The sequence below is a fragment of the Artemia franciscana genome, chromosome 12, assembly GCF_032884065.1.
Source record: "Artemia franciscana chromosome 12, ASM3288406v1, whole genome shotgun sequence".
Lineage (NCBI taxonomy): Eukaryota > Metazoa > Arthropoda > Branchiopoda > Anostraca > Artemiidae > Artemia > Artemia franciscana.
The window spans coordinates 21,859,070-21,882,500 of record NC_088874.1 but is presented as its reverse complement, the minus strand read 5'-3'; the positions used below and the strand labels follow the sequence as shown (position 1 = coordinate 21,882,500).

Sequence of the window (23,431 nt, the reverse complement as noted above, 5' to 3'; positions counted from 1 at the left end):
TTGGATTAGTACGCTTGGCTTGTGTTTTCTGCAGTAAAAAAAAAAAAAAAAAACAGTTGGATAAGTATGCTTGGCTAGTGTTTTCTGCAGTAAAAAAAAAAAAAAAACAGTTGTCTGATTGGATAAGTATGCTTGGCTAGTTTTTTCTGCAGTAAAAAAAAAAAAAAAAAAAAAAAAAAAAAAACAGTTATCTGGTTGGATTAATACCTTGGCTAGTGTTTCCTGCAGTAAAAATCAAGGTGTTTCTGCAAAAATTGCACTTTGTTTGCTTGTGATCAAGCCCGAAGCTCACGAAAAATTATGCAACTTCGTGTGAATTGGAAAAACGCCCAAAAAGACTTTTCTAAACATCAGTTATACTCCTACCATAAAGACGCCGCTGATTGAGGGGGAAGTTTTATGTTACCAGTGAGCAGGCAAAGGTCTTCTGTAGTGGAAGTCCTGAATACTTCGAACAGAAAATAAATGGAAATAAACAGAAAATAGTTCTGTCTCGTCACAGAAAAATATACTGTTATATGGATGGCAAGGATTAGAACTGCGTTTGGACGAAGATTTGGAAAAATTGACATTTGTAGAGCCTGTAAATAATGGTGAATTTTTTCGGACCTTCCTACGCTGTCGGATGAAAGAGGATTTAATAATGAAAACGTGGTTGCGAAAAGTGCACGCAAAGCCCAGTATCGCAACTCCAAAATTCAGAACGAACTGGTTGATATTGGGAAACAACTCATCACTGCAAAGATTATTGACTGAAATCGGATCGTTTTTTCACCATTCTGGCGGATGATACGAAACTAAGCAGGGGATGAGGTATGATGAGGCTGCAAACGTTAGCAGGTATTTATCAGGAACCCAGGCTTATATCTATCGCCATGTATGTTCACTATATCGCCCACTCCTTGAGCTTGGTTTTGATGGACTCAAGCTAAATCCCTGATATCAAGCACTATGAATGTTATTCGTGAAGCAATAAGTTTCTTTTACTTCACTGCCAAGCAAAGCTGCATCGTTAAAACTTACACTGAAGTCAATTTGAAAGGAATGTACGTAACTCGATGGTTCGAAAGACACGATGCGATACCAATATCAGAAGTTGTTTCTTCTGACCTTTAAGGCCCTAGAAGACATAGAGACAAATTGGGACTCCGTGGTGTGTTGTCAAAAGCCAGAAGTCTTCTCAATAGTATCTTGAATTTGGACTATATAGTGACGCTTATTGTGATGGATTTTTTTTTCTGGGGTATACACTGAATCTGTCTAAGCTGTTGCAGTCAGAAAATATCGATATTGCTATCTGCTTTCCCTGTATCGAAAGTGTGACAGAAATGTTTCAAGGTATTTGGAAGAAGGTGGAGGAGAAATTCGGTTCAGTTGTTTTCAAAAATATGCCAAAAACCACCGTTGCTATGCCACGAAAGAGAAATGGCGTCAACATCCCACATGATATCCCAGCAGAAAAGTGCACAGAATTTCACAGTTGAGTTTCTCTTTTCATCCCATTCTGGACTAACTTAAATAATCCCTTGAATCTCAATTCACAAAGCACAAAGTAATTCTGAAGATCATCGGAAATCTGCCTTCTTTTACTGTAAAAGTCTATTCGAGATGTAAAATGACTGATCAAGCTGTATGCCTTAGATCTAACAATTACGGAGTCCAATGTGAAAGCGGAGCTTGAACTATTGGTGGGCTAAGTGGAGTGCCTGACGATAGTGCAATGTCTGGCTGAGTGTGAGCAAGGCATGTCTCCTAACGTCCATATGCTACTTTACATATTCTATGTCATTCCTACTTCTACAGCATGTGTTGAGAGATCATTTTCTTCAATGAAAAGGCTGAAAACCTACCTCCGCAGCCGAATAGTTGAAGGCTGACTAAATAGTAGGCACTTGATGATCATTGAAATGTTTATGTATCATTGGATGAGGTTCTGGAAATGGTTTATCTTAGCTCTGCTCTTAGTTTGGAATTTGAAATATAGGGTAAGTCTCTGTTTTTATATGTGCTTTTAATTTTTAAAAACGCTACGTGATATAATGCACCTTTTATTTGGTGTTTTGAAGGATCCCTCGCCCGCAGCAAACTCCTATGTTCGTGCCTGACCTGCTTGGCTTTTGGTAACCATTGCATAATGTCAAACGCTTGTTTTGGGAGTTGAAGGTCAGTGATTGGCTGGGGGTACGGACGCTTGCCAATTATGTTGGTATAGCTAATAAAGACAAAATGAAACATACAATGGTAAGCTCATATACACTTGCTTTCCCCCAGTAAAATACACGTGCCTCTGTTACTGATCCCACTGTGTATTCAAATACGTGTCTCTTGAGGCTCTGCAAAATGAAGAGGAGGACAAAGAAAGCAGACCCTAGTCATCAATAGGACCATCTGCCAATATTTGCAATGATGCTTCATGCTTACCAAAGGAGCATTTTTTTTTGTAGACTGGGTTTTGACTTAAAATAGTCATTGAGAACAAAAAAAAATTCTGATAAATTATCGCTTGGAGAAAGTTTCAAGTTTAAATACTACAATATTGCATATTCATTATATCAATTATTCAATTGTCTTTGAAACTTTCGATTTTCAATTGACAATACGAAACGCTGCACTGTTAGTGGCGCTTATAGTTTTAATCCTTATATTCCTTGGTTAAATCGACAGAGATCCAACTCTTTTAAGTTTCCCATTATTTTTGGGCTGAGAGACCTTTTGCCAGAGTCTCTGAAATTATTCTTAGACGTTGCTCCTAAGCTCCTATTATGTTTAAACTTTCTACTTTTTATTGTGTTGCGAGAGCAACACTTTGGTTTTGTCCCGGTTTTTTTTTGTTTTTTTTTTTTTTTTTCTATGCCGCCGATCTCAGCTTATTCTTGGAAACTGGTAAGGGTCTAACCTGTGCGGTTTTTACGGAAAGTGTGGACCTCAGGCTGGATTGATGAATATGACATTACATTTTGGAAAGCTCCGTAGAACTCTTGCCTGGGGCCAAAAAGGATGGTTTTTGCTTGTCCTCGAGCCAGAGCCTATGGTGTGCGAAGTGAAGTGGAGTTATATAGCCTATGTCAGAGAGGAGTATCTGAAGTTGTGCAGCCAAGCTTTCGTTTCATCAAACCATGTTTCTGCTTTCGAGTGGAAAGCTCCGTTCTAGCAGGCAAGCAGGCAGTCACCAGTTTCAAATTGAAGATGGACTAAAATCTATAAGTGTTAAATATATGCGGTAGTTCCCCGGCCCCACAGCCAATATATCTTCTTTGAGTGATAAATAGAAAAATTTACAGAAACAAAAAAGTGCGATTTTCCCACGGGTTCGAAAATGCTGCCATCTATTGTTTCTAGCCATTTCTGTTCGTGATTTCAGCTGACTTTACCATTCTTTTTTTTCTACTTGGGATTGCAATAGAGAAATGGTATCAGATATACCTCTTAAACTTTAAAAGTTCTCTCATTGCTAAAGAAATTAGAGCTTATCCTTTGCTCCTTTCTAAGTGGTGGTGTTAGAAAGTTGGCCTCCGGCAAAAAAGTCAACTTTTGAACTAAGACAGATAGAATTTTTTTTTCAATGACAATCGATAGAGCTTGATGAGCTGATCAAAGTATATGTCATCCATTTTTTGTTACAAAAATTCCTTCATGACATACACCAGTTTGAAAGTTTCAAGGGGTTGACAACTTCAGTGGTAAGGTACACACTTGAACCAAAAATAGGCCGATACCAATTGTGAGATATGTAGGGGACTTCCAAGCAACAGTCGATTATTAGCTTATAATCATCTTTGGCAATGAGAGGTTTGCAACTTTTGCTGATTGGTGTATCTATTATCTGTTTCTGGTGTAATTGATGGTAAGAACAACTTGGTTCCCGATTGTAAGACATGTAGGGGAGTTGTAAGTAATAATCGGCTGTTAGGCTACAATGACTTCAGCGACAAGGGGTTTGGAACTTTTGCTAGTTGGTGTACCGATTATTTGTTTCCGGTGAACTTGGATGTATATCCCGGGAGAGGGACTTGTAAGTAAGAATCGGATGCTAGAGGAGGCTCACGAGGGGCTACAAATTTGTGCAAATTGGTACACATCTATGGAATCAGGGACCCAAAATTTCCTGTAATGACTCGCCATCCAATAATAAGCGATCCTGGATGGCGAGTCATTACAGGAAATTTATGGGTCCCTGATGGTATTTTGATCCTGAAAAGTTACAGATAGCTTTATAATACCAACTAGATTACATCAGATAATGTTCCAAGTTTCCATTCGTCACGATGTCTACGATTGAAAAGGATAAAGTTCAACCGGCTGCAAAGTGAATTTAGTCCTTTCTTTCAATATTCTTTTGTTGTTGTTTTTTCAACGCTGGGGTGTGATCATGTGATTACTGATTGCGTTCTTCTTTGAACATACTGTTTTAAAAGCTTCGATAGGCTGACAACTTCAGCATTTAACCGATAGCGAAGAAACAAAACCAAAGTGTTGCTCTCGCAACACTTTAATCGGCAAAGCCGGACAAAGGTTGCCGCAACACTTCACGTTGTCCAGGCAACGTAGGTCTAGTTTTTCTTGGCATGTATACTAATTTGTTTGTGTTTCAGAGGTGGACAGAATCGTCAAAAAATGAGCTACTTCTAGCTGGTTTCTACTGTTTGACCGCGGGTGATAGATATAAGGCTCCGAAAATTGATAAATGTCATCTGATGGGAGGTGACCAAAGTTGGTCTACCAAAGAAAAGGTATATTTTTCCTTCCTTTAGTTTAACTCTTAGCTCTTAAAATAGCAATAACTAAATTTTGATGTAAGCATTTAGCTAGATTTTAAACTTTTAATCAAGATTTTTTCACCCGCACAAATCCCCACCTTTCGACCGTCTTCCACTCAACTCCACCCCAGTAAAAATTTCAATATTTTCTATTTGTTTGAGCAATACTTTGCTTTTGTTTGTGTTTTTTTCTAGTGCGCTGATTTCAGCTTATTGCTAGAAAGTAGTCAAGTGTCGAACCTCCGCGTATTTACGGAAAGTATGGCCCTCAGACCGGATTGAGACACACGGCATTTGGGGAAAATGTATAATCCTTACCTGGAACAAAATAGGATGGTTTTTACTAGTAATTGAGCCTGAGCCTACAGTGTGCTATCTGAAGTTGAGTTTTGTCAGATGATTATCTGATCTTACTCACCTAAGCTTTCGTTCCATTGAGGCATGTTTCTGCTTTCGAATAGAAAGCCCTGCTCTAACAGGCAAGCCCTAGTTCCAAATTTAAGTTGGACTGAAATCGAAAAATGTTTAAGATATGCGACAGTTACCTGGCTTAATCGCCAAAGAAATTCGATATTTGCCTTTGCTCTTGTCTAAGTAGTGATGTATTAGAAATTTAGCCTGCTGCAAGGAATGCTACTTTTGAACCAAGACAGAAAAATTTTATTAACCAGATTATAAAAATCAGGCTTAAGTTTCAAGACAAGGGTGGGACATGTAAGTAAAAGTTGGTTGCTATGACTTGATCAATTTTGCGATGAAGGGTTGGCATCTTTTGCTAGTTGGTGTACGTATTATTTGCTTCTGATGCATTTAGAGGTACACAAAATTAAGTTTCATTTCTGCTACGAACATGGATTTCTCCTAAAAAAGCTTTTAGAGCATGCTGTCAACAACTTGGATGAGAAGTTGTTAACAACTTCGGTGTTGTAGTAGACATCAGAAAAAAACTGGATCAAATTTTAAGACAAGGGAAGAACTTGTAACAAATGGCTGTTATGTATATGTCCTCTGCGATGATTGTTTTAATCTCTTCCTAGTTAAACTATTATATACAAATTATTTGCTTCCGATGCACTTGAGGGTACGAAAAATTCTATTTCATGTCGATTGTTTCACTTAGTCGATGAGAGGCTCGGAACTCCCTAATTGGTATTCGAAGTCCCTACTAGGTGACCTTCCTAGTTGATGTACCTATTACTGATTCCTTATATGCATTTTAGCGCAAAAAAAAATTATTTTTCTATATTTCCTTTGTTTTAAGTACAATTTAGGGTAAGGAAATTAGTCTTCAATTTGGTCACACAGCGATTATAAGTAAAAACAGTTTACAGGGACGTAGTTTTGCAATTATTATAATAAAGAATTGCTCCAGCAATATAAATGTTGGAAGTTAGGAACAGATACATAGTACTACTTGTGCTCTGTAAGACGATGTTGTAAGGTTTAATCCATAACAATGCCAACGAATAAAAAGGTTCAACTGGCTAAACAGTCAATCTATGTATTTTTCAAAATCACTTCTCATACCATAGTCATCTTCGGTAATTAGGGATTAGCATATTTTTCTTGTAGGCATACCTGTCATCGGCTCCCGATGCATTCGAAGATACAGAATGTCGGTTCCACGCCTGCTACGGAGAGGGACGTGCAAGTAAGGATAGGCTGTTAGGGGACGGTGATTCTCAAAGATGAGACGTTAGAAACTCGTGCAAATTAGTTTACCTTTTTTTCTGGTGACCCCGACCATATTTGGCCTTAATGAGGGAAATTTAGTGATACTACTTTACACCCTCTAGTGAAAACTGATTAGTTTCCTAGCCGATATCCTAGATACACTATTCATAGGTAATCGATTGCGAAGAAACAAAATCAAAGCTTTTTCTTGATGGTTTGTTAGAGCACGGTCATCTTCATGAGTGAAAGGTTAAAAAATTGTGCATAACTAGTACATCTTTTATTGATTTTCACTGCAGTTGAGGACAAAATTAAGTCACTTAAAATTAAGTATTTACATAATAACTATAAATAATAATAATAAAACACAGTGACGTAGCTCCTGAATTTATAGTAGTTTATGTCATATGACTCAGAAAAGCTACGAATAGCTTTATTGTACTAACTAGGCTCAATAAGATTATATTGTTTTAATTCATCCTTGGTTTTGAAAGTTCCACCGTATGCTGTTACTAGCGATTTCGGTGCGTCGTTTATGTTGTTTTATAATTCTTACGGAAAATAATTGACAGCTAAGAGACAAAACTATAGCAAGGTGTTAGATACTAATGTCAGTTTGTCTACATTTATCTGTTTCTGGTACATTTTAGAGTATATTACGCATAAACATTTAAATTTAAACTGGCTGCAAAGTTAATATAGTATTTTTAAATCCCTGCCTGAGATTCCCGACCAAATTTTTGCTTTTGGGATACTTTTTTTTTAAGAAGTCGGCAAAGTGTTGTTGCAACACTTTACGTCACCTAGGAAATGTAAATCTAGTTTAGACTGAAGTTGAATTTTCAGTTTTTGATGTTTGTGATGATAATCTTCTAGCTAAGATTACAATATGACTCTCCTTAAGCAAAACAAAGGAAAAACATACTAAAAATGGTAAATTCCATCGAAGTTAGTATTTAAGCTATATTTGAACTTACTAGTTGCAAGTGTAAGGATAGAAATATAATATGAGAGTATCAAAGCAAAATGAAGTGTGAAGCTGTCGCTAATACCTAGGACCTATGGTCATTGCTGTCAATTCTTGGACCAGGCTTTCTTTTCCGAAGATTTCAAGTTTACAAAATTGGACATGTCTGGGTGGTAAATTATGGGTTTGGAGATAATCCGAAACCTACCATTTTTATGATAAGCTGATTTTTTGCCTGACCTTCTTTTGGCCTCAGCACTCCCCCTGTAAGATCAAGACTTGCATACCATTATCCCTATACACTCTTATATTTCCAATGTCACGTGTAGACTCGGGTATCTTAACTTTCTTTTTATGTATTTGTTTGAAATTGTAGCAAGCGCTGCCACCAATTGTCTGATTTTGTTTAACGGTACATATTTTTGCCGTTCAAAGTCTATTTTATAGGAAGGGGTTCCAGTTTCCTCTTTGTCTCACTTCTTCTGTGGAAGCAATAAAAACGATGCCAGGCATGACCTATCCTGTGCTCTATGTAAAAATGATACAGGTCCTGATACCCATAGCAGCTTGATCAATAAATTGCGTTTTAGATGATTTTTCACCCTTAATTGGAAAGACACCTTAACAAAAATTATGATTTTAAGTAGATGCAAATTTGCTTTAGATTAGTTGTGTTTGATGGTGCTAAACTAAAAGAATGTCAATTAAATATAAATAGTAAAGGATTCGGCTCTAAAAAAACATCAAAGTGTCTAATACATATTCCGGCATACTAATAAGTAATGTGTTCGTCAAATTATTGACTTGTAACTTATTTCCTTAAAAATTTATGGAATTGGCTCAGTCAAGGGATTGAGCCAGTTCGTTGAGCATAAATAAGACCACTGTTCGTTAATGCCGGAAGGTTTTCTCCCTCACTCTAGATCTGAGCGCGGGGTTCCGAAGATGTGTGAAAATATAGATGTCTAAGGGAGATTCCCAAGAGAGATTGTTCTCCCCCTAGGGACGACTTAGTTGGTTATAAGGACATAGCCATACAAGACGTAATTTATTTAGGTCGTTTTACTTAGAGAATAAAGGACGATACTCAGTATCTCCCTTGCCCCCTCTACCAATTTCTAAAATCAATGGTAGTGGACTAACGACACTGCAAGCCTCTAATACTGATGGCTGCTATAAAAACGCGTTTCTGAAGATATAGGTTAATTCATCCTATAATTATAGCCATTATAAATTACGAAAATACCCACAAAATGAAATACCATTTTAAATGACTTAAAATTTTGAGAGCTTAGCCAAGCCTAGGAAAATTGCATTGTAACAACTACGGCATTTTCGACCAAAAAAGGAGATTTTATTGGTAAAGAGAAAAAAAGAATATACTTAACAAACACGCAATTCGTCTACCTGGTTTAAGATTGAAAATAGAGAAAAATAAAAAAATAAAAACATTATTTGACAAAATCTTCAGATTGGAGATTATTTTGGCGAATTATTTTGAAACTGCCGTGAGTTTGAGGAGGAAGGTGCGGAAGCCTATCCTTTGGTTGTAATATACCAGGTGGGAGATTACGTAATCGGTTTTGCAGGGAAGTGTGAAGCTTGTCCCTTAGAGGTAACCTACCGGTTAGGAGGTTACAAATTCAGCAGTTTTGGCGGAATTCTGTGGTTGGGCTAAAGAATTGCGATCTTTCGCGCAATATTGCATTGACAAAACATAGAGGTTTTGCCCTTGACATTTTGTAGTCGTGCTTATTAAGGAAAAAGATTTTCGTTGCGTCGTAATAAAGGTATGTTAGATTTTCTGCCGTTGATTATGCACATTACTATTTTGTGAAATTTATTTCATGTTGAGAGGCGTATGGAGACGGATTATATGTAACACGATACTTCAGTACCGGTATTCCCTGAAATTCACAATATTGGAAAAAGCTGATATTTATGTTCGACGTACCTTAAAGAAAAACATGTTCTAGCTTTGTTAGGAGAAGAGAGAAGCTTTGTTAGGAGAAGAGAGAAGCTTTGTTAGGAGAAGACAGAAGCTGTGCTAGGAGAAGAGAGAAGCTTTGTTAGCCGAACACGGATGATTACAGATTAACTGGAGTTTCAACAGGAAATTCGGTTCCCTCAATACCAACAAAGGATAAATCTACCCTAGATTTACATTTATTCAAAGCACCTTCAAAAAGCGTAAAGAAAACGTCACCGGTTGACGAAACCAGATTCGTTCGCAGGAGGTGAATTCCTGTTGAGTTTACGGCCATTTAGATCTCCAATAGAACTAGAAAGGAGAGACAAAGATAAACCCCAAAGTCAAAGGGAATTGTTCCCGGAAACAGAATACCCAAAACAAGGAGTGATATTAGAAATTAGAAAGGGTGCAATCAGTGAATAGCGATAGGAATTGAAAGTCTAGTGCCATGTCTTTTTTTTTTCACTCTAATTGAACTAAATCCCTTGCCTATTGTTCGGCAAGGAAAAGCCAATTAAGAAAGAATTAATGTTTATTTTACTTGTGGGTGTCTTTTTTTTCAAAATAACGGACATATTTACCCGCATTATAAAATATTTAAAATAAAATATTTTCCATCTTCTGCATCAGTGTAAATTGGTATTTTTCCTTGTATTAAAAATGTCCGAAATGTAAACCATAAAGTTGTTTACTCAAAATGTTTAGAGAGTAGGATCATTGAAATGATTCAGACGTGTATTACAGTTTTTTACTTTGTATTGTAGCTCGGGCTAGTTTCAAGGTAAGTCAGAAATAACTTATTAAGTATTAAGCGTTTTGTTAAGTGTTTTGCTTTTGAACTTATATACTGCAATTCTAGTCTTGGATTTTAATATTTTGCTTTATACCTTGCTAAAGTTAAATGATTAATATACAAACCGTCTATTTATGTATATTTTATTTCCGCTTGTGTATGTTCTCTATACTAACGTAGTCCTGACTGTTTTATTACTATCAATGGAGTCTGTCAGACGCCAGGCCTGAAAAAACCATAGGGTACATATTTTTTGTGAGAATCGGGAAAACTTTTTGACCTTCACCCCCCCCCCCCCCCCGCCCATCCCATCCTCCCATCTGTTAAACAAACAGAATAGACTTTAATTTGTGCAAACATTGATATACACAAATATACCTATCCTGTCAGTTACATGTAGTTGGTCAACCAAATAATAGTTGGAAACCAATAGGTTCTGTCTACTCTCATAAAATTTGCGGTTTGTTTTAAATAAATTAATACCTTTTGTTGAAACCCAAAATTTAATGAATTAAAATTAAGCTTGTTTTAAGTTTTCCAGCTGTACTGGAAAATGCTGCGATATCAGCAACGGTAGCAGTTTTTAATCCCAATTAAACCCCTCTTAAAGCACCAAAAATACCTCTCTTTTCATTTTTCTATACTCTTTAAGAATACCATGATCTTTATATTTATCCTGGAATATAAACAGGAAAGCAGATCAGACGCTCAGCCACCACGTCTGTTGGAGAAGAGGATGTGTGGGGGCAACAATAGTTATAACATTCAAAACTCGGAAAAATATTTTGATAAGGGGGTTGAGCAGCAAATGTGCTATCAGAACTAGCTCTACCGCTGAATGTGAACTACTGAATGTTTTAAGAGATCTAATAAAATTATTTTTTAGGTTGGTGGCATTCCGTTGTACAGTAGTGCTGCTGGTTTATGTCTAGGAATTGAAGAACCAAGAGATGGTGCTGATGTTGTAATGACCCTGTGCAATAGTAAGGCTAAAGTTTCATGGGATCTGATTAGACTGTGATATTATTTTAATTTTATAACCATTTTTACCTTTATTCTGTTAACGTTAATAAATTTTACATTAGAAACTCGATCCTGACACGTAATACTTTTCTAAGCTTCGGTGATGATCATCCTTTTTATTTTGTTTTTAGGGTATTTTTTCCAAAATTCCTTCCCGTCACGAGGGCCAGTGCTCTGGCCTTCGAACGTTTCTTTTACTTCAGAAAGATCCGTGGGGAACTCACTATATTAGAAAAAAAGTCAAGGAATTAAATATAACAACAAAAAGTAAAACATATTAGCAAGAACAAACACATAAAGAGTTGTATAGTTATTGTAATCCCACTAAGTCGGATTACAATGCATAAACTGCATTCACAAGTGGATATAAAAAAGGAATCAAAACATGCAAATTTGTCTTAGACTGTCCAAAAGGGGGGAAAAGATATAATTTAGAGAATAATAACAGCCATACATAACATAAAGTAGGTTTGAAAATTAATGTTATGAAGACTAAAACACTAAGAACTAAGACTAAATAAAGATGAAAAGGTGATGTTGGGTAACGAGAAGATCGATCAAGTGGACAACTTCACTTAGGCGTGCCTAAGTAGTATTACTAGTAAAGACAGTGGGTGCAATGAAGACGTTTAAAGCAGAATAACCAAGGTCCAGGGTGTTTTTTCATAGTTGAAAAAAATTTAAAGAATAGGAAGATAATTCTACAAACCAAGATTGGAATATTGGAAGCTACAGTGATGACAGAGGTCAAATATTGTTCTGAAACCTGGGTGCTCCGAAAGACGGGGGATGATTTATTAGATGTTTTCCAAAGAAATCGTCCACGGATTGTTTTGGATACCCGACTCAAACAGTAAACTGCACGAAAAATGAGGTTCAATCCCGCTTTCTAGGGCTACCATGAAAAAGAGGTGGAAGTTGATAAGACACGCTGTGTGGATGAAGGATGACAGATTGCCAAATGTGCGGATGATCGTAAAGCAGAACGTCCCCGAATTAAGTGGGAGGATTTTTTTTTAGGAAAGATTCAAGGGAAATGGAACTTCTTGACAGAGTGTTAAGAAGAAGGCTTTGAGTAGATTAGAATGGAGGATGAGCCAGCGTAGCTGTGTTGGCCCCTGGTGGCTTGATGCTGCGGTGAGTTGTTAGTATTAGTAGTATTTATTAAAAGTACGTGGGTCTACAACGCTCTGAACATTATTTGGACCTTAGTTCAATTTTTTAAGACCCTGAATGTGAAATGAGAGTTCCAAGCACCTCATTCATTCATCAATACCCGTACTACGTTTTTCGAAACTCGAAGAGACTGGAGATAAATATCAAACCTCCTAGACCTAAGTGAACAGCAATAGAATAAATAAGAAAGCACGAGTCAAAAATACATAGAACGAAAAATGCGACAGAGGAAAGATATATATTTTTTTTTTTTTTTTGCTTTGACCGACCGTGAAGTACTATGGATGACTTTGAACAATTACCTGTTAGTCGAGTTGCAATAAGCCAGTCAAAATGTCATTGAACCCTCTCTCGAGTGCTCCCATCAAGTTACTTTTCGCTGTGACTGGGAACCAAGTATCGTCTGCAAATGAAAATTAGCTTTTACTTATTCCAGCGTCAATTTCTATTGAACACGAAGGTAGAACAAAGTCAAGACCATATGCTGCATTTTTCTATATCATTTATCATTATTATTATTTTATTTCCCAAAAGACACACATGGTGCTAACATGGAATAATGACAAAAAAAAGAAAAGAACAGAAGGAAAAAGAAAAGATACATTCACATAAATCTCACAACAACAAAAAAGCACTCAGTAAACTATTTTCACGATCTAGCGTATTCATAAAGCGAGACCGGCGTTCTTCAATGACTACAAATGGTTGCGCTATACCAAAACTAAACACAAGTCGTCGATTGCTCTTCCATAGAGGGATACCTAAAAGGAACTTCGCATAACGGAAATACAGTCGGCGAATAGCTGTTTTTTCAGTTTGACTAAAAAGTTCCCAAAAGGGTGCTAATGCTAGTAGATGGGGCACAGCAAACACTTTGTATAAACAAGGAAAAATGCGGACCAAGTGTTGAGCCCTGTTGCACCCCCTGTGATTATTTTTAAAATCTGGTACCTGGCCATTCAGTGAGACACACTGTACCCTTTCATATAAAAAACACCGAATAAAACTCTGTGATTTTCTTGCACACTGGCGTTAATTAGTTTGCTTAGTAAAATACTAAGATTAACACGATTGAGTGCTTTTTAAAAGTGCAGGCAGCTGTAAGGATTTAGACCATGATTAGCAGTAGTGGCGAGGTAGTGAAGTGCGTGTTTAGTTGACTTGACTTTTCTGAACCTAAACTGATTCTCATAAAAAAAAAAATGGGTGATATCCAAAAAATCAGTAAGTCGATAGAAAAAAAACTTTTCAAATAATCCTGGAAAATATTGTCAATAAGGACATTGGTCTATAGTTACCCAGTTTAGTATGATCACCACTTTTAAAAATTGAACGATTTTAGCCCTTCCAAGCAGCTAGGGAATATGCCTTCACGGAAACATTTGTTAACTAGGTCAGTGAACTCATTACCGCAGGGCCGGATAAACGGTGATTGGAACGATTGGGCTCCGCGTTGCCATCAAAATGTACGAATTTATTTTCGAAATTTTGAAGTATTTTTAACAATTCTAGTAGGCGTTGCTTCTGGAGAGAGATCACTTTCCAAGCTAACACCAATAAAAAACTACCTGGTATCAACAATGAATCGGGCGAGATTACATTTTTTAGCAGTTACATCGATTGAAAGTGAAGACGCAAGGAAATTGGATTTTTTTTAAAGTTTTAGAAGAATTTATAGAACAAAACTTAAAAACTCGCAAATTCATTTATTTCTATTCGGTTATCTAAATTTCAAAATATATGTTCAGCAGTTTCATAATATCTAGAGGACTAAAACACAAATTAATGCAAACTCAAAATGAGGACAATAAAGGTCAAAAGAGGATAAAAATGTAAACTCGAAATGAACAAAATGGACCATTAAATGGGACAAGATAAAGAGAACAGTCTGAGAGATGTAAATGCACGGGTGAAATTGAACAACCTAGACTATATAAAGTAAATACTTGTGAAAACGACAGTTACAACGAGTCAACAACAAAATTGAAGAACAAAGAAATGTGCTGTTAAAACATAAATGGCAGCGAGAATTACGACAAATCAAAGATGAAAATGAAGAACAAAGAAATATGTGGTTAGATGATATACGACAGCGAGAACAAAGAAATATGCATTTAGAAGATAGACGGCTGTAAGAACTACAAGCAACAGCGGGAACCAGGACGTGTCAAAAATGAAAGTAAAGAAAGAGAATTGTAGGGAGAACACGTGGAGGCAAGTATCAGAACGTGAGAAAATGATAGCGAAGAACAAAAAATTGTGCTGTTAGGAGACAAGACATAGCGAGTATCAGAATGAGTCAAAAATGAAAGCGAAGAAGAAAGAAATATTACGTTAGAAGAACAACGCCATTAAAATCTTCGACGCCAACAAACTGTGACGCAAAACCCAGTAAAAACCCACAAAATGTCGTAAACTACGCAAGTGCTAATTAAAAGTGGGATCTTGCAACGTTGTATGCATTCACTGTGGAGTCCTCCCTTTTCCCACAAGGAAAGTATCCAACAAAGGTGATTTATTTGAGGGGTGCTGCCTGCTTGGTTGAATTGCACTGCTACCTCCATAATTTCCAAATGAATTGGTTTGGCCCATTATAGGGCATTACTTGGTCTCTAAAGAGTTCCACAAACGAATCTGGCGCTTGAACTCATGCTTTGCTTTAGCTTCATTCAACGTAAGCAATGATTAAACCATAAATAGTCATAACGTTTTAGCTTCAAAGTAGCTGTACAAATTTATCACAAAATCAGTTTAGTGGCACATCTATCACAAACCCCTGAAGGTGATTTTGAACCACATTCATATGGCCAAATGTACTTTTACCCAGATGAAGCAGCTAAAGAGCACCTTGCATATCCATTAGATCACGAAATGTCTCGATACTGAAAGGGTCTCTTGGAAGAAATATTGCGAGATACAAACAACAATGCCAAAGATTACATGAAAATGCGAGAAGTGGAGAATGATTTAAGTCAACCTGTTGCCTCACTGGGACAACAGTCTCGGTTAGAAAACACGTGACAATAGCAATCAATATTCAAAAATCTGCCGCGTAGCCGTTGGTATCCCGGTACTATATATATATATATATATATATATATACATATATATATATATATATATATATATATATATATATATATATATATATATATATATATATATATATATATATATATATATATATATATATACAGAATATGCCTTGTCCAATACAATTCAAAATGGAATCATCTATCGAAGGTTGAGTAGGATTTTTGAACCTACCCTTATTTACCTCTAGTACATATGTCATATGTCAACGCTCAAGCTTTTTTATACAATTTTTCAAACCTTTGATCAACACTTATTTTTTTAGATTCCAATATATGACACCTACTGATCAGGCGATAGTTCAGCCTATGCATATTATCATCATTAAGAATCACTTTTTTTCTGACAAGACCACAATTTATTTGAATGATTTTTAGCTCCTGTGTTACCATAATACTGAAATGATCCGAAGCATCAGTTATCAGCACTTTTGGGTCTCTTATCATGTAAATAAAAATACCAGTAGTCTAGCAGGGTAGTTGAATTCCTTAGTACTATAGTTGGTATATCAATCGTTATATTATGAAAATGATTTATGAAAAATATTTGACTTTCATTGAACCGTTTTAACCTTCAACTTGCAAGCCTTTTTCACCAATTCGATCTTGGTCCTTTTGTCAAATTTCTTCTGTTTATCGCTTTATAATATTTTCAGGCTTGGAATTGACTGATCCCATTCTGCTCTATCTCATTCATCACTTTTCCACAAAATCCTGTTACCTCTTTGTCATCACAAGCTACGTTCCACATCATTAAATGACACGCTGATGCAGTGTGCCCTATCTTTGTTGGACGTTCATTTATTTGTGATTTTGCAATTTTACTTTGATTAGTGGAATCGGCGAGGATTGAAACCCCTTATTTTAGGCTATGATATCATTCTGATAAGTACAGAATTTATCATTTAAAATACTAATATGAATCGTAACACTAGATTCGAGCCGACAAAACCTTGTTTGTAAAGAGAGTAGTTTAGAGCTTAATTCATCCAATTTATTTTCATTAGCATCTGTCTTCCTCCCATTTTAAGCAACAACTATTTCTAATATTTTTTCTTAGTTTCCTGACATACTATAAACATCCGAAGCAGATTTGTTACTCATAGGTAACTCATGTCATCTTTTTGGCTTTTTCTACCCATAGTGAAAATAAGTAGTCTTTCTTACCTGTAGGATCATATTACTATTATCCACGCAGGTGAAAATCGTGCGTTAAATTTGCCACATTTATGTGGTATCCAACAATATCAGCTAGAGAAATGTATCCTTGCAAAAAGCGTTTCAACGTCACTGAACAGTATTCATTTAGTAAGCATAAAATACCGAGTCTGGGGTTAATCCTTCCCGCTCCTTTTATCGACCTCCGCCCTCCTTGCTTGGGTCGGGGCTATCTTTCCTCTTTATATCGCTTCCCCTGACTAACAGATTATCACCATGCTCCAGTCAAGGTAACTTTATATCAAAAATTTACCCAATCCTCCCTCCTCCAAGACATCACACACTTGCACCCTTTATTCTTGTTCAGAATCACAAATTGAAAACCTTTTCAATATATACCTAACGAATGCCGTCCTTCTCAAATCACCGCTGAAAGTTTAAATTTCGACAGGCTAAACGAATTTGAGGTGCTATTGACAATAAACCAAATATATATTATAGCTATTATAGAGGAAGACTCCCGGTGCCTCGTCCTACAGATCACCCTCTCGGAAAAAGGTGCTGGTGTTCTATTTTTTACCAAGAGTATCCTCTACCCTAAAATAATATCAGTCGCTAGTCTATCTGATCATGATTGAAGGCTTTGGCTAAATATCAAATAATACTGCATCTTCCTTTTAATATTATTGCACTAGCTGTTTTTTTCTTTATTATTCGCCGTTTCAAACGGATGATAAAACGTAAAATCATCCAGCAATTGCAAACCATTGGTGATTTTGTTATTTTCGAGAATGTCAATGCTGGATTGTTTCTTTAGTTGGTGGCGCCCATGGTCTTAAAATGGATTCAATTCGCTCTTTTTTTAAGCTTAAGTAAATTGTCAAAGTACTAACAACAAGGGGAGGCATCTCTCTCGACGTATTTTTGACCAATACTAAGTTTTTCAGTCCCCCTTCAGCTTTTCCCCCTTTGGGTGTGAGCTACCATTTTTTTCCCTCTCAAATTTTAACAATTCTTTCTTTTTCAATCACCTGTGGCTCTTATCGTCCTCTTCCCAACTCTAACCTTCTTTCTTTTGGTATATGATTGAATACCAAAGACTGATCTGATATTTATATTTTGCCTAATCTTGATGAAACATTACTATTTCGCACAAAAAGCTAAAAGATGAATGTTTACTTTCTATCCCAAAAAATTACTCCAATTATACATAATTGAAACCTTTCAGACATGGTAAGGTGATTGGACCTACTAATTGAGAAAAACATGAAAAAGAAAATGCAGAAATAAGGCTAAAGATTTGCTTACTGGCAAACCAAAAAATTGATAATCCAAAGTAAAATGTTGTGTGGTGGGAGCCATGATCGGCTTAATTTTAATATGCCTGATCCACAGGTTACCACTAATGTGCTTAACGGGTTCCTTGCTTTCATCGTCATAAATATTCCGGTACTTTCTTATGAGCTACATACTGATCCAACTGATCATATTCTCACGTTGGAGACTGAAAAAATAATTGGAAAACTGAGAAAATTAAGGGTATGCCCTTTGGATATCCGATTTCCCTTATTAGCGCTTATAGCGACTTCCTTTCCAAAACTCTATCTGTCCTTTTCAACAAGATTACCGAATATTTGCATTTTTCAAAGATACAGGAATGGGATTTAATAATCAATTTAAAAAAGACAGAAAGCTTGGTTTTGAAGAGGTCTTATCTCCCGCATCCCTTCGTTTAAAGAATTCCGTGATATTTGGCGAAAAGAAAAAATTATACCTCCTTTAAATCTGAGGTAATTTGGGAACTTATAATCCACCTCAACTTCTCATCACCTTGTTCAGTAGTAAGTCCGTTGGGAAAACCCTAGAAAAGTAATAATTTGCTACATCTAATTTCTATTGATCTCCCAAACGTAGTTGACCTTCATAATCACAATGTATTGATGATAAACTCGTTTCTGAATTCAATATTGACCTTTTCCCTGTGAAACTTGCTGCCTATTTCGTTTCACACTGATCGCAAATCAAATTTCAGAATCATAATTTCAATCCCATCCCAGTCCAAAATGGAGCAACCAAGATACCGTCCCTAAGCTCTCTTTTGTTTCAGTTATGCCTAGCAGCCCCATTAAGGAATTATCCGATGCATGGAGATTTGTCGATGACCAAACAATTGTAGAATCCTGCTATAACAGCTTAATAAGGAATCCTATGAGCATCCTCAACGACATTGCATGTGATGTGTCGGTCTTACACATAAGATTCGACCTTTGTAAATCCATGGTACTGCCAGTAAATTTCCTTAAACCCTCACCCGTTTTCCTAATCCTATTCTTTCTGAAGTTTTCGCATTCTTGAAATTATTTGGTATCACAATTTCTTCTAATTAAAGTGGGATGTCCATTTCAGAAACGCTTTCCACAAATCTAATGCTTTACCTCCTCAAGTTCCTTAATAAGTAACGTCCCTTTTCATTATTTAAATAAGTATACCCCTTTGCTCGCCCTCTACCCGAACAGGCTTGTAGTTTCACATTTTGGTATTCCCCAGGAAGAGACAGATAAAAACGAATCCATCCAAAAAAAGACCTGCAAATAATTTTTGAAAACGGTTAAGTCTCATACTCCTTTCCATAAAAATGCGAAGTTAGAAACGTTGTTCCTGAGCCTACATATATCTTATCCCTTATTCGCTTCTTTACTTCAAGGTATGAAAAATCTTTAGTCCACAACATTATGGGAAAGAGAAATTAACAAACCATCCCAATAGTTTCCCCTTATCTTGATATTTATTCTATTTTACTCGTTTACCTCCCTCCCCTCCTCTTTGTGTTTTTAATAATTGGTTTAATTTCTTAATAATTTCTACTCTTTGTTTTTTTTTGCTTTTAATCATTTTGACGTGATGATTTAGCTATATATATATATATATATATATATATATATATATATATATATATATATATATATATATATATATATATATATATATATATATATACAAATCTTATCATATTTTTGTTTACGTTCCAATGAAACATGAATTCGACTCGTTTGTCCTTGTGACGAGTCATTATTTTTAAACACATATTATCTTGTATCAAACGATATTTCAAAAGTTCAACAGGTCAACCTATACAAGTTTGAAACGAAGTTTTGGCCTGTGAGAAAACAAATTACCTTGGCAACCGATTCAAAATTTTACTTTTAGATTTTTGAGTCATTATTCCAGTCTGACATGGTGGTTTATAGGTACAAGCTGCAGATTTATCAGTGTTTCGTAGGTTTAGACATGAACTCGTACATATAAGTGCTCATTTTCAAAAAAGATTCTCAATAAAATGGTTGGTTCATTCCAAATGATGCCCTTATTTGTTTAAATAAATAAATAATTTTATTCCTCACGCCTCTCAATACAAAATTTCCACATAACTGACACCTTTTTAAAAGAAAAATGTTATGGCAGGACTAAGAGCGGATCGACTGCGGCACGATTGCCATTTAAAGTCGCCCTACATTGAAAGTCTCGAGATATGGTATGTTTAGGCTATTGGAGAAGGCTTACAGTGATTTCATCTTTTCGACTGGGAATGGTAGTTTGTTCCAGATCCTGATGACCCGGGGTATGAACGAATGATGGTAAGAATTAGATCTTGCAATCTTCATCTTCATAGCTCCAATTGTAGACTGTGCGATCTTGTGTTGCTTTGGGGAATTATTTGAAAAAGCTTGTCTTTTACGTTCCCAAAATTCTCATGAACTATCTTGAAGAGGGTTTTTAAGTCTAAGATCGTTCTTCTTGTCTCAAGTTTATGGAGAGTGAGCCTTCTTAGAGCTTCGTCTTACGGAAGGTTTCTGAATCCTTGAAGTCCTTTCACAAAGCGTTTCTAGACTCGTTCTATTCTGTCAATATTCTTTTTGAGATATGGCAACCAGATGACAATGGCGTATTCAAGCTGTGGCCTGACGTAGCTTGTGTATGCTGAGATCTTTGAGTGAATGTCAAGGTATCGTAGGGAGTGAGTGAGTAGCCAGAGAGTATTTGATGCTTTACGCACAACCAGGCCGATATGCTTTTCTGGTTTGAGGTCCAAGCTCAGAATTACACCTAGGTCCTTTTCACAGGTAGATTTTGTCAGGTCGATACCTTTCATTTTGTATAAGTACTTCGGATTTTGGCGGCCAAGATGGACGACAGAGCATTTTGCTACATTTGGTGAAAGTTGCCATTCTTCGAGCTTCTCTGTCAGGGCGTCCAAGTCGCTTTGGATTTGTGATGATGCACTAGCTTCTCCCAGGAGCTTCGTATCGTCTGCAAACAGGCCGAAGTCGGTTTGGGAAATGGCATTTATGCAAATGTCTATGTACATGACGAGCAAGACTGGGACGGGAACACTACCTTGTGGGACGCCAATGGTTGCATCTGTCCATGTGGATAGTGTGTCTGCAACCTTGACTGCTATTTTCCTATCATTCAAGTATGCTGAGAGCCAATTTTTTAGCTGTGCCTTGATTCCATAGATTTCTAGGCAGTGGATGAGTTTTCGCAAGGATATTCAGACGAAGGCCTTAAGTAGATCGATTAGGATAATATCTATTGGAATCCCACGGTCCAGGGCAGACTGGATGTAGTCTTGTATCACTACAAATTGGGAAACAGTAGAACGATTTTTACGGAAGCCATGCTGATGATCTGAGATGAGGTTGTTCAATTCGAGGTGCGAGTTTGACTTTTCCACTATGACCCTTTTCATGATTTTCAGGAAAGGTGAAGTAAGGCTGATCGGGCGATAATTCTCTGGGTCACTCCGTTTCTTTTTTCCTTTGAAAATAGGTGTTACATGGGATAGCTTCCAGGAAGTAGGAAACTTGCATTCCTCGAATGACATTTGGAAAAGTATTGCCAGAGGTTTACATAGCTCGCCTCTCACTCCTTTCAGGATAAAGGACGGGATGCCATCAGGATTGAGTGCTTTTGACGCTTTCATGCCCTTCATTGCTCTTAGAACCCTTCCTGGCGCGAAGCCAATGCTGTGGAGCTCGCTTCCTGGGTGTGAGTCTTGGAGTTGAGGTAAATAGCCACCGTCAACAGTGAACGTGCTGGCGAAGAATTTTACAAGAGCATTCGCCTTATCTAGGCTAGTGCTATGGACCACAGCCCGTTCGCAATCTTTGTTGTAGTTTCTGATAGCTTTTCTACATTTTGAGCTAAGTTTTTGAAGCTTGGCGAGTCTACCTATACTTCCAGATACTTTGTAATCCCTATATGACTTCTTCCGGTGCCTGATGTTTAGCTAGCTTTGAGCATTAGCCTGATATAAATCTCAATTATAATACAAAATACTAACAGACAGTGTAAGTTAGGCGATTTTCCTATTTTTACACTATCAAATAATTACACAATCAATCATCCCTTGGGACAGGAACGTACGGATAATTAGTCCTTGCAATAACAAAACATTCCTCTCGTAACAAAGATTATGGTATGGATGCAAAAATATATGGTGATCAGCCTAATTTTAGGATTGATGACGTTTTTAGAGCTGCTGGTGTCCTTTTGTTGATTGGTTCTTTTTAGAAGATCACAGAAACATAGTATTTGTCGTCAAATTCCATGTTTTGGCCAAGTAACTTCAAACTGCAAATGTCAAAGCCTCATTTTCGGTAGAGAATTTGTTTGAGCGGTCAGGGTGTTTAGCACACTTTTTAAGACATGCTAAACTAAAATTGCGTTTACACAAAAGAAAATTAAAGGAAACTCTGGGGGCAAATCGCTTTTTCTGATATTTTTCTTTTAGAACCTTTACAGTCTACTACACATCTGATTTAGGATCAGATATATCAAACATTTGCAATATAATATTAATTAGGCTTTCAGTCTTCAAGTTTTCTCTTCTTAGTATATCATTAAAAAAAAAAAATAATAATGGTCACAAATAAGTTCCTCTGGCTTGTTACACTCCGAGAATTGGACAGGGCTAGCCTGGTTACACTGGAATATACTATTAAAAAGTTTAGCCACAAGAAAAACGACTAGGAAGGAGAAAGTCAAATTTATAGATGATTCAAAGCAACGAAATCGTTGAACGAAAAGTTTGTATCAAGAATGAGTCCTTCTGCCACAAGTGGTTTTTGTGTGTGATTATTATAACATAAATTAATGTAGTGGAAGGATTAAATTGTTTTGAACAACTTAGTAGGGGAACTTGGATATGTCAGACTAGCATCTAAAAATATAGATACACAAAATAATTGCATTCTTCAAACAAATAGTACTCTGCAATACCATTAAATAGCGGGTCATTATCAATACTCAATTTAAAATTATGGTTGAAACGCTTATATGAAGTATATACTGTTTTGGAAAACTGCTCAATTAATTTGAGGCGAACTAAGAATAAAGATTTTAATAAAAATTATAATCGGCCTTTCAAACATAAGAAAGAAACATCTGTTTTCAGAGCTGTAACCCCCAAATATATATGATATTATTAGCTCATTATGAAATATTACTTTAAGCACGTTACTATTTCTATACACATAATCTGTGCTGAGTTATGAAGTGACAGTTTTTGAATGTGAGCCTTTCAGAGTTTTAGGGTCAAAGAACTTAATTTCTATGTCCAGAAAAATACAGATTTTCTACTTTTTTCCTATCTTCCACAATGACACGGAACTTTTCGGTATAAATTTCAACATCGTTGTTTACTGCGAGAATATTAGCTATTTTTATTCTAGATTTGGTAATATACAGCGACAAAGAAACCCCTAAAAATACGGATTAATACCCAAAATGACAAAAAACTATAATCACTTCAAATGG

The 23,431-nt window shown here is 36.4% G+C and overlaps 2 protein-coding genes and 1 long non-coding RNA gene across 6 annotated transcripts in view; 1 reads left to right on the top strand and 2 right to left on the bottom strand.

Moving 5' to 3' along the window:
- Positions 1-11,256, top strand: part of LOC136033853 (polypeptide N-acetylgalactosaminyltransferase 11-like) — a 48,896-nt gene extending 37,640 nt beyond the window's left edge. For all 4 annotated transcript variants that reach the window (XM_065714815.1, XM_065714814.1, XM_065714816.1 and 1 more), the window contains exons 8-9: positions 4,593-4,730; positions 11,050-11,256. In XM_065714815.1, coding sequence (XP_065570887.1) covers positions 4,593-4,730; positions 11,050-11,184 — 273 coding nt within the window. In that variant the 3' untranslated portion in view covers positions 11,185-11,256. The remainder of the gene's footprint in view (positions 1-4,592; positions 4,731-11,049) is intronic.
- On the bottom strand, positions 9,549-12,835 carry LOC136033855 (uncharacterized). Its single transcript, XR_010619037.1, has 2 exons — positions 12,665-12,835; positions 9,549-9,679 (listed from the first exon to the last, which is right to left on the bottom strand). It is a non-coding gene; the product is annotated as an uncharacterized LOC136033855 (long non-coding RNA).
- Positions 12,836-20,495: 7,660 nt separating this feature from the next.
- Positions 20,496-20,978, bottom strand: LOC136033468 (uncharacterized). The gene has a single exon (XM_065714218.1). The coding sequence runs from the start codon at positions 20,976-20,978 to the stop codon at positions 20,496-20,498; it is 483 nt and encodes a 160-aa protein (XP_065570290.1).
- Between the last annotated feature and the right edge of the window lie 2,453 nt (positions 20,979-23,431).